The following is a 10,638-nucleotide window of genomic DNA, read 5'->3' as shown; positions in this document are numbered from 1 at the left end:
TGTTTTTAATAGGATTTACACTGTGCATTGTCCTCTATGCATAGAAAGGGTGTCTTGAATGTGCTGACTGAGATTACTCACAGTGGTCATTATTATGCTCGTTCATATTGATTTAGGAGCTAATATTGATCAAATCTTATGAGCATTTCTCTCTTTTTATAAACGCTGCTCCAGTTTTGTGTAATCATCTGTGAGTCATCATTGTATAAGGAAGCATATGTAATAACATTAGTCATCTCCAGTTTTCGCTTTAAAGTGACCTGGAGATGTTCAAAGTGTGTGAAATTGATTGGACCTCTTGTAATAGGTTGCCGGTTGTATTGACATCCCTATCTTCATAATCCTGAAGGAGACGCTGCTCAGGCGAGACATAAATCTACAGCGGTGTGGGAGTCAGACAACATGCATCAATAGATTGTCAAATCAAGTTTGTGTAACCTGTAATCACGCTCAAAGGCCTTCTTCATACCCATATAATGAAAACAGAAAATTAATACAATTGAAAGTGACAGTCTCCATACTTGTTGCCCTCACTGAGAGATGACAAATGATGCCCATTATTTGGTTACTCATGAGTTGTAAAAATGAACAAACTGAAACCTCTACAAAAATGACACTAAAATCTTTCCAGGTTATCAGTAATACGTGATGATTTCTGTCAGCAGGACTCTGGGAAATAATGCAAATATAGAGGAAAATGAAAGAGCTGTGTGAAGAGTGAGTCTGTCTGATGATGCACTACAGCACTAGCTATGTTTAAAATGAGTTCAAAAAGATCAGCTTCAACTTAACTATGAAGAATGGTTGATGGTCTCCTGTCTCAAACTGAGATCCGATAGAGGTCATGCTGATAATTATTCTGAACACAGGACAAGGCCACTGTCTGAACAAAGTTTGCTTTCCCTTTTCACCTCATATCTCCTTGGACATTATCATGACCAAGTTATGGAATTTGATTTATAGTATTATGTATGTTTTATCTTTTTTCAATAACCCCTTTGTGCAGAGAGGACAAAACATCACCACACGCTGTATGTTTCAAATCTTGGAAATGCTTAAAAATGATTAGTTTGAACCCACTTACAGGACACAAGACATGACAAATTCAAACATAATTTTGCCACTAAAGTCAAAAAGACTTCTCAAAACCTTTGAGGAGGCTAATACCGTGCTAACAGTGGAAGCCATGGCTGTCAAATGGTACAAGATGCACTATAAGCTTACTTTATGAGATGTAGAGCAATATTCAGTTTACACCAACATCTGGTGGTTGGATTGAATTTTATATGACACCATATACAAGACTCTACCCTCATGACTATCGATGCAATATACAACAAAGATGGATGCAGACATCCATGTTTGCATCAATTGATTACCCTGATATTGATCTTACCCCTGAGGAGATCAGCTTTCTAAGAGAAATTGTAATTGCTTTTTACAGATTCTGTGTGACCTGCTGTCACCAGCTGATGAGAACGTCAAGGTCGGCCTGAGGGAAACCACACAAAACACGTCACCTCACTTGCGCAGTAAAACCCTCGTGGCTGATGCCCAGGCTCAACCACAGAGCCCAGTCCAAAGACAACACCAGGTCCGGGCCGCTTCAGCACACCACCATCTGCACAACCAGGAGGTACTAGCACACTCAATAATTATATCACCTAATTTATCAATGAATTGATTCAATATTTTCGTTGCCACATTTGTATAAAGAATCATTATCATCTTCTTACCCTTCTGCCTTCTGTCTTGTTATTCAGAAACGCTGGGAAAGCCTGGAGCGTCCTGGTTTGAGCCGAGCTCATTCGCTACGGATGCACGGCTCTAGTTGTGGTGAGGAAGGGCTGAAGAGAGTTTGCTCTGCTCCTCAGCTGGGGGACCAGGACAAGGGGAGCCTTCTGAAGAGGAAGTTGTCAGTGTCAGACACAGAAGCTTGTGTTGTGGACAGTGGAACTAGCAAGCATAAAAAACAAGGTCAGTGCCCAATCCCACCATTGTATTGCTCTCTGTTGGTCCCAATGTATTATATTTTAATTTCCAAATTAAACCTTTTTTGCTTCTTTTGTCACACCAATATGTATAACTCAAAACATGTAATAGCAGTAATGGTGCATAAAATTAAGCTTAATTGGACACTTTAATACAGACCTTGCCAGAATAATAGTACTGCTGTGTTCTGCTGTGTATATGACTTATCTCTATTATCAATTAATAAGCACATGTTTATATCCCATTAACATATAAACTTATCCACCTAGTACTTTATTTATGGCCGAGATAAATAGAGAGAAATTAATTGTGAAATGCTTTCTTCTCTCTGGTTGACTTTAGGTATGGCGAAAGGCTCCAAACAACACGCTGCCAAAGCTAAAACTTGCAGAAGTGTTCCCAAGGACCTGCTGGACCCCTTTGACTTGGAGTGCTCTCTCTGCATGAGGTAAGGTCACACAGTAGCAGGCGACATGCCCGCATTTACCATGAAGTTTACATGCCAGCTCACATTGTACACATATAAAGGACTAATTGTTGAGAATAAACACTTAAATGTTGCATCTCTGTGATCAATACAGGTTGTTCTATGAGCCTGTGACTACACAATGTGGCCACACCTTCTGTAAAAACTGTCTGGAACGCTGCTTGGACCATACACCCCAGTGTCCCCTTTGTAAAGAGAGCCTGAAAGAGGTGAGAGACCAGTCTTGGTATCTACTTAATCTGGATAAAAAATATTTGGCTAGCATCGTGCTTATCAGAATATGGATTCCTTGCTTCGTGTTTTCATCATTCAACTCATATCTTGCTCTCTCCAGTATCTAGCATGTAGGAAGTACATGGTGACGACTGTCTTGGATACACTGATCAAACAGTATTTGAGTCAGGATTTCGCAGAGAGGACTAAAACTCACGTGGAGGAGACCAGAGAACTTTCTGAGTAAGTATTTGTGTCTGGCCTGGTTGATGCCAGTCGTCATCATCAGATGTTTCGGCATGCTGAAGAATAAAGGGGGTTCAAACGGTCTAAAATGTTTCTCTCCTTGTTTGCAGCCTGACGAAGAATGTGCCTATCTTTGTGTGTACCATGGCTTACCCCACCGTGCCTTGCCCCCTGCATGTCTTCGAGCCACGTTACCGCCTCATGATTCGCCGCTGCATGGAAACAGGCACGCGGCAGTTTGGGATGTGCATTAATGATCCTCAGAAAGGGTGAGCATGCAGGATTTAAAACTGCACCTTTCTGTATATCTAGAAAAGAGGTTCATTTAAGATCATCCATCATTAATTTTAATATACACCATGATAAAAAAAACTGCTAAATATGTCAAGCAGGCAGTCAACTGCTCAATTGTCTAATTAAACTATTGTGTCCATCCCTGTAGGTTTGTAGATTATGGCTGCATGCTGACCATCAGGAGTGTCCATTTTCTCCCCGACGGACGATCAGTAGCGGACACCATTGGAGGAAAACGCTTCCGGGTACTGTCCCGAGGAATGAAGGATGGATATAGTACTGCTGACATTGAGCACTTGGAGGATACCAGGGTAAGAATCTCAGTGACTAACATTTGAATGATATTCTCAACAGTATGTTATAATCATGCTCTCCCCCAAATTCTATGTTTTTAAATATGAAACTACCATTCAGATTAGTTGCCAGTTCTTTAGGAATATATTTTTAAGTTTAAACCATCCAAATGTGGATGATAGGTTAATAGTTTCTTTTCTATTAGGTGGAGGACAGAGAAGAGCTAGAGAGACTACAAGAGCTGCATGATGCCGTTTATGAGCAGGCCCGCGACTGGTTCCAGAACCTCAAGATCCGCTTCCACAACCAGATCCTGCAGCACTTTGGACCAATGCCAGAACGAGAAGCTGACATCCAGGTGAACATCCAGCACAGTGCCCCTCTACTTCCATCTGTAGAGATTTGTCTATTCCTCCCCAGATGAGTTTATGTAACTATATTGTAAACAGATTTCTTAAGGAGTGTAATGTTAATTACACTTAAAATATGAAACATCGCTGTATAGTGCATGCTGCACTAGACTGTAGACTGTAGCAGGAGTGTTGATGCCTGAGTCACAGGCAGAGCGTTAGACCAAATGTTTGCACTGGTCTTTGAGTCTGTTTAAACAATAGAAATATATGTTTGCCTGTGGTGGTTCCCTTGCATTTGCTGTCTTTGCACACAACAATATTTAAAGAAGCATTTCACCCGTGGAAACATTAATCTTTATTGAAAGTGGGTTATATATGTAGTCGAAATGTAACATAAATTTTGAATTTGGTGCCTATTTGACCGAGAAAAGAGTGTTTGTAGTCTCACATTGTATCCCACCCCCCAGTCTACAAAGATATGAGAGACTTCCTGCTGTCCCCAGTGATGCAAAATGCACGGATTTCTTCCAATCCATCATAAGGAAGCAGGCAAGTGCAAGCCAAACTGAAATCCCGTATTTCTCCACCGTCTCAGGGGAAAATGAGGGAATGGTGCACGACCATTCCAAAAAATATTGAAACTGGGTATTCTAACGATACAGAAGCTTAAATGCAGTCCCTTTAACTTAGCTGGTGCATATGGGTTTAAATGAATAACTGATATTGGCCTTATTTGTAATACTGTATATTGTGAACAGTGTGAAGAATTCAAAACAGAGCTTGTGGTGATTTAGAATTAGTAAACTGGAATGTGATAACATGATAACGTGGTATTATAGTGGTGTCAGTTTTGGTCAGTGTGAGAAAATAGTCTGCAGCAGTGAGTTGGCAGCGTATCACAGCTAAGCAGAGGGTAGTGTCTGCTAAGAATCAGAAGTCATTGTTTACCTGCCTGCCTCACGTACATGTGGTTGTCACAGCCGTTATTACTTATTCTGACACTGCGAGACTGTGAATTGTTAGTCTTAAACTGGATCATCTCATGACACACTTGCCTTTTGGGGAAACCCACATCACCATGGATTCACCTGCCTCAGAGGTCTTAATGCGGGAACACAGTTGTGTGTGCTCAGCCCTGGCTCCGACTCACAGCTTGCAGCGCTAAAAAAGGATTACAGCGCCGCTCTTATGACAACCACAGGGCGGAGTCTATTGACAATATAGGCTAAAGAGCTTTATGGGTGCTTCATACCTAATCCCACCGGTCCTGTTGCGTCAGAGGAGTGTCACGAAAAGAATCCCCAACTCTGCCATGTGCACACACACTAAAACAGCCAAGCATTGACCGTGATTTTTGGTGGTGGTGTTTAATTTCTTTGGTTAATCTAATCTAAAATGTAAAATGTAGTACAGACATAGCAAACATTCACGTCAAAGTGCTAAGCACATTTTGTAACTGGCTCAGACTAGAAACAGGGATTTTTTTCACTGGTGTAAGTCTGACGCAGACATGCATTCCTCTGGCAGATTACCGTAAAAGGTCATCTATGTTTGAACTGTAGAGAATGCCAGTGCATGTGGTTGTCGATACAAAATGAGTATTTCACTGAATTATCAATTATGAAACTGGACTGTTTAATTTCAAGACACTGGAAGGCTTTAACTCTGACGCAGCTACAGGCCTGTGGTGAGTGCAGGATTGTTAAATAGTTAAATCCATATTATTTTGTCTGCAGATTAGTTTGGATGAATGAACGGGTGAATGGATTTCCTTGCAGCTCTGACAAATCATGTCAAAAGAGGGCAGATAGGAGAACAGTGAGGCCTCTGTCTGTCTGGTATATGAACAAGAATGTAGCGGCACAGTTACACAGGAGCTACGTAGGTACTGGTTGGACCTGAGTAGTGATTTGCCACACATGATAGATAAGAGTCATATTTAGTTTCAAATGTTGACACAGTTGTTTCTTTGGGTTGGGAAAAGGGAAAAACTGTTTCTCAGAACCAGAATATTTTAAATATTGTATCTATAATTAAAACTGCAAACATCCCAAAGTAATTTTGTCACATTGTGCTGTTCACCTTCTAGACAGTAAGCTGATCCATGTGACTCAAATAATATTACGGGTCTTGAGAAAGATTTTTGGTTGTGAAAGCAGCAGTCTTATACTGTTCCTTCTCTCTTTTAGGCAACTCCTAATGGTCCAGCTTGCTGCTGGTGGCTGCTTGCTGTTCTGCCTATCGACCCACGCTACCAGCTCTCTGTCCTCTCTATGACCAGCCTCAAAGAACGCCTGGTGAAGATCCAGCAAATCCTCACATATCTACAGAGCATCCCCAACAACTAGAGCTTCCTCATCTCTTCACCACAAACATCCTTTGGACTTAAAAATAAAATTCAAGCAACCTTGAATCAACAACTTGCCAACTCTTGTTTCTATTGCCATCCGGTTCCTTCAACAAGACCCCTTTGTACTAAGCCTACACAAGATCCGAGCAAAGCTGAAACATCCTTGAACTGTGGCTCACTGAAACCAGAGATGTGAGCAAACCACCTCAGGGATACTTCCAATGACACACATGATCTGTTTGTGAATGTTAAAATTATTTTAAAAAATAAGACAAATGTAACAGGAACTATTCTTATCTGCTCTCATTGTTAACGCAATTCATTTTCATAAGAGACCTTCCTCAAATGATCTTTTTGAAATGAGAAGAGCAGTTCCAGTCCCACCCTTGAGGCTACCTTCTTTAAGGACAGTGCTTATGGAGCTGAGGAGAAGAAGGCATCATCATTGTGTTGCATCGTCTGGCGAAACCACTGAAAAGGAGTGGTTTGCCTCCTGGCTGGAAGATGTGTGTTATTGTAGAGGAGGGTTCATGTGAGTCTGTGGAACAAAATCCTAAATGCTGAAAGTCCAAAAAGTGATGGCAAGATGTGGTTTGGAGGAACCACCGAGAGAGAGATTTGTGCAAAAACCAAGTGCAACTTAAGGCTGGTGTATGTGCGTATGTGTACCAAAAACTGATGAAAGTATTAATAGATCTCTTCTAAGCATCAAGTTTCTTTCTTACCACTTCCATCGCTGCCTCTAAGTAGTGGCAAAACACCTTCCTGTTGTCCTTCCCAGCATTTTTCACTGTACGTTTCTTCCAAGTTGCACAGAGATCGTTCATTTCATCCCTTTGAACACTGGGTCCGATCATTAGTGGCCCTGAAATCTCATCTTATTTCTATGCTTTTTAAACACTTTTCGAACACTTTTCTTCCTCTCACAGTTAACCTTAAGCTGTATGGACTATCTTCCGAAAAGAAGTGTTTCTTGTATTACTTGTCTCTCCTCTAAACCAAAAGATCCAGCTACCCATTGAATTAACTTAAAACTGAATTAATTTATAAGTAAAAAATATATTTGTACATTCTGACGTGTTTGTATGAGAAATTCTAAGGGGGTCTTGCAATATTATGACAGATCAAAACAATACAATAACAGCATGTATACAGCCAGTGGGTTAGCATTATTCTTCATTCTAAGCTGCTCTTGGTCTTCTTGGAGGAGAGAGGACGGTACCAGCAGTGCTTCAGTAGGGACTGCATTTGCCTTACACCATTTTGCATTGTGAATAACACGATGCATTGGCTTGGTTACCATTCCTTTTTGCCATTGTATGAAGTAAGTTTTAATTATGTTGTTTTCCCTCTCGGTTAGTGCGAGGCATCATTTGTTCACAGTGTATAAAAAAAATCTGAAAGAAAGTTCAAGTCAAGGTTGTTGTATGTAAATCATCTGTAAAAAGGCTTTTTGGAAAGATCTTGCTTTTTGCTGAGATGTTTTAATTTATCAATTTGAATAATAAATGCATTTCTTTTTTCAACTTAAGCCTCAGTGTCCACTATTTCACCAATCAAGCAATCAGTTGCAGCATACTGGAGCTTTTACCTCACAGCGATGGTCTGACGTTGAAAACCCTCCAAACCTTTCTCCATAACATTGAATATTCATGAGCAAAGTGAAAGTTTGATTGGTGGTATCCAGTTGAACCACTAACAGATTCTAATTAAAATGTTGCTTAACCAAATGACAAAGCCCTGTCCATTTTAAATGAATCGGAAGAGCACAGAGGGGGGGAAAAACCACAAACCTCTCGTGAAATAACCAGAACTATTCCAACTTTAGCAGAAAATAGTGTGTTCATGTAGGACTCTATCACACAGACTAAGGCCCATAACCCATGTATGTGCATATGTTTATACTAGTCCCCCACAAACCTGAAGATAAAATAAAAAAAACTGGGTAAATAAAATAAATCAAGCTTTATTTTTAAGACCTAAAAAAGTCTGTACCTTCTTAACCACAAGGGGGCGACAGCGCAGCATTATTGTCTCATAGAGTTTAGTGTTTCATAACTCACCCTTTCCCCTCTGCACTTACTCAACTTCAACTTTTATTATGAAAATATAAACAAATCTCTTTGACTCTATTGTGTGTTTACAATCAGGCATTTTTTAGTCCATAATGAGACAAAAGCAGCAGGAAGAAGACAGCCTTCCAGTAAATCCAGTGTTGTATGCTCCATCCTCTTCCATCAGAGGTCATCGTGCAGAAAGCATCATAACAAACTCTGCAGAGGGAGACAGAGACAGCAGCAGATCAACTGATTAGGACTTATGACACTCTAATATTATAAAAGGACAGCATGGGATGCAGCCACATCAGCCCGCATGAAATTGTACTGGAAAAGTAACACAGCTCATGGTGTGATGTAATGACAAAATGTTTCCATTATCACCAAATTAATGAAAAATTGAGGCTGGGTGATATGTCAAAGAAGAAAAAGGAGAAAGGATGCATTTTAGTTAAAAATTTAAATATGACATTTCTTTATGTTGTTAAGCGAGAGATAAAGTATAGGACTCGGTTTTCCAGACAAATATGTGGACTGCCAGTTTCCAGGCGGTGTTTATCTCTTCTTGTAATCAGTAATTAGTTTGATTACCACTTGTTGTAGCTTTCTGTATCCATTATTGTACATACACTTGTCAATCAACACAGCTATTGATGTGTCCTGTCAATAAAACCTAGCTGCAAACCATAGCTTGAGGCAGGTTTCACTAAATCCATCCAATCAATCACGTCTTCCATTTCCCATTGACTTCCTGAAGCACTTTGCTCTGAAAGACGTCTGATTGTAGGTGAGAATCTATTGATTGACTGAGTACTAAAGCTTAATTCCAGATTAACCCACTAACATTATCTCTTGAGGTGCTCCTTTAACCATTTTCTATGAAAAGAAGTAAACCGAGCGGAACAGCAGCTCACTCCGAGGCGTCCTAACAGCCGAGTTTGACCTGACACCTGGATATTCAGAATGATCCTGTCACTGCTGCTATGGATGCCTGTTTTCTGCCCACATGGCTAAACCGGACAGATAAACTCAAATGCTGCCCTAGGGGCTAATTGATGATAATGAGGAGCACCTGCTTATTGATCCCCTCTGAGCCTGACACGCCTATTCATATGTTTCCAATAATTGTAACTGATTGGATTGCTGAGACAAGACAAACAGGATAACACCTCCAAGCCCTCTGTGTGCTGCAGCCTATCGTTCTAACATGCATGAGGTGTTGATAGTGTCTGCACACGTGCACATCGCCCTTGTGTGTGATTGTGTGCCATCGTATTGTTTATATGCTTCTGAGGTAACGTGGTAATGACATTTCTGTAAAGTCCTTGAGCTGTCCAACAGTGTGTGTTCTTTGTGTAACATGTGACAGGTGTCCAGGCATGCGTATTGATTGGCTTAATGCACTACTGATTAGATTGGATTGGCCAACCCACCTTGACTTAACCATCCGCCCTTTCCCATCTCACTCTTTTCCCGCCTCATTTCTTACTCATTTTCTCCTTCTGTCCCCTTCATCCTCAACCCATTCCAAATAGATTCACTGACCCCTTCTGCTTTGTCCTCTCTGGTGCGTGCTTCCCGCCTGTACACCAGTGATTCCCAACCTTTTATGATTAGCTCAAGTAACCCCTTCAATGACCATATCCGTCATGTTGCAAATGTTTCTTATGAATGGATTATAAACTGGCTGTTACTGTACCACATGCTATTATAAAAACTGACTATTTCTACTGGATTACAATCATTTATCTGTCTTACTTTTCGCCAACTATTTCAACTGTTTATCCATTACCTAGCTAATACAGATTTCTTATACATATACCCAACTAATTCAAGTACTCCATCACATTAAATAATTAACTAAAGGAAATGGATAAAATAGATAGAGTTTCCTGCTTGCTTGGTAATTCACCCACTGCAACTGACTCAGGATGGGCTGCTTGCTAGGCATGACAAGACCGGGTTCTTTTAAGCAACTGGGTTTGCTTCGTTAACCGCCTAATGGCAAACCAACTCATGAACGGCTGTTTTAGGTCTGTATTTTTTCACCCTAAAGTCCACCAACCGCTCAGCATCAAAGTCAATGTTGTTGTGTTTGTTGAGCTCAATGTTGACTCAGAGAGACTTTCTGAGTTGAAAGTTAACCTGCTTTGGGCCGCCCCAGTAACTCGCCTGGTTGAGCTAGCGGCCCCTGTACTAAGTACTTACCATGACGGCTTGAGTTTGATTGCAGCCTGTGGCCCTTTGTTGCGTGTCATCCCCTCTCTCTCTCTCTCTCTCTCTCCCACTTTCCTGTCTACCTTCAGCTGTCTCTATCCATTAAAGGCATAAAAAAGGCTGACGAATATATTA

The 10,638-nt window shown here is 40.8% G+C and overlaps 2 protein-coding genes across 2 annotated transcripts in view; one reads left to right on the top strand and one right to left on the bottom strand.

Moving 5' to 3' along the window:
• lonrf1l (LON peptidase N-terminal domain and ring finger 1, like) overlaps positions 1–7,755 on the top strand; it is a 12,539-nt gene extending 4,784 nt beyond the window's left edge. Inside the window, exons 4-12 of the mRNA XM_035660200.1 lie at positions 1,445–1,636; positions 1,764–1,977; positions 2,335–2,440; positions 2,574–2,688; positions 2,814–2,935; positions 3,049–3,207; positions 3,381–3,543; positions 3,732–3,884; positions 6,069–7,755. Coding sequence (XP_035516093.1) covers positions 1,445–1,636; positions 1,764–1,977; positions 2,335–2,440; positions 2,574–2,688; positions 2,814–2,935; positions 3,049–3,207; positions 3,381–3,543; positions 3,732–3,884; positions 6,069–6,227 — 1,383 coding nt within the window. The 3' untranslated portion in view covers positions 6,228–7,755. The remainder of the gene's footprint in view (positions 1–1,444; positions 1,637–1,763; positions 1,978–2,334; positions 2,441–2,573; positions 2,689–2,813; positions 2,936–3,048; positions 3,208–3,380; positions 3,544–3,731; positions 3,885–6,068) is intronic.
• A 718-nt stretch (positions 7,756–8,473) lies between these two features.
• Positions 8,474–10,638, bottom strand: part of cabp4 (calcium binding protein 4) — a 17,138-nt gene continuing 14,973 nt past the window's right edge. Inside the window, exon 7 of the mRNA XM_035659742.1 lies at positions 8,474–8,502. Coding sequence (XP_035515635.1) covers positions 8,474–8,502 — 29 coding nt within the window. The remainder of the gene's footprint in view (positions 8,503–10,638) is intronic.

This window comes from Morone saxatilis, unplaced genomic scaffold (assembly GCF_004916995.1).
Source record: "Morone saxatilis isolate NCDOM2014 unplaced genomic scaffold, NCSU_SB_2.0 Contig17, whole genome shotgun sequence".
Taxonomy (NCBI): Eukaryota; Metazoa; Chordata; class Actinopteri; family Moronidae; genus Morone; species Morone saxatilis.
This window is presented reverse-complemented; position numbering and strand designations above follow the sequence as displayed.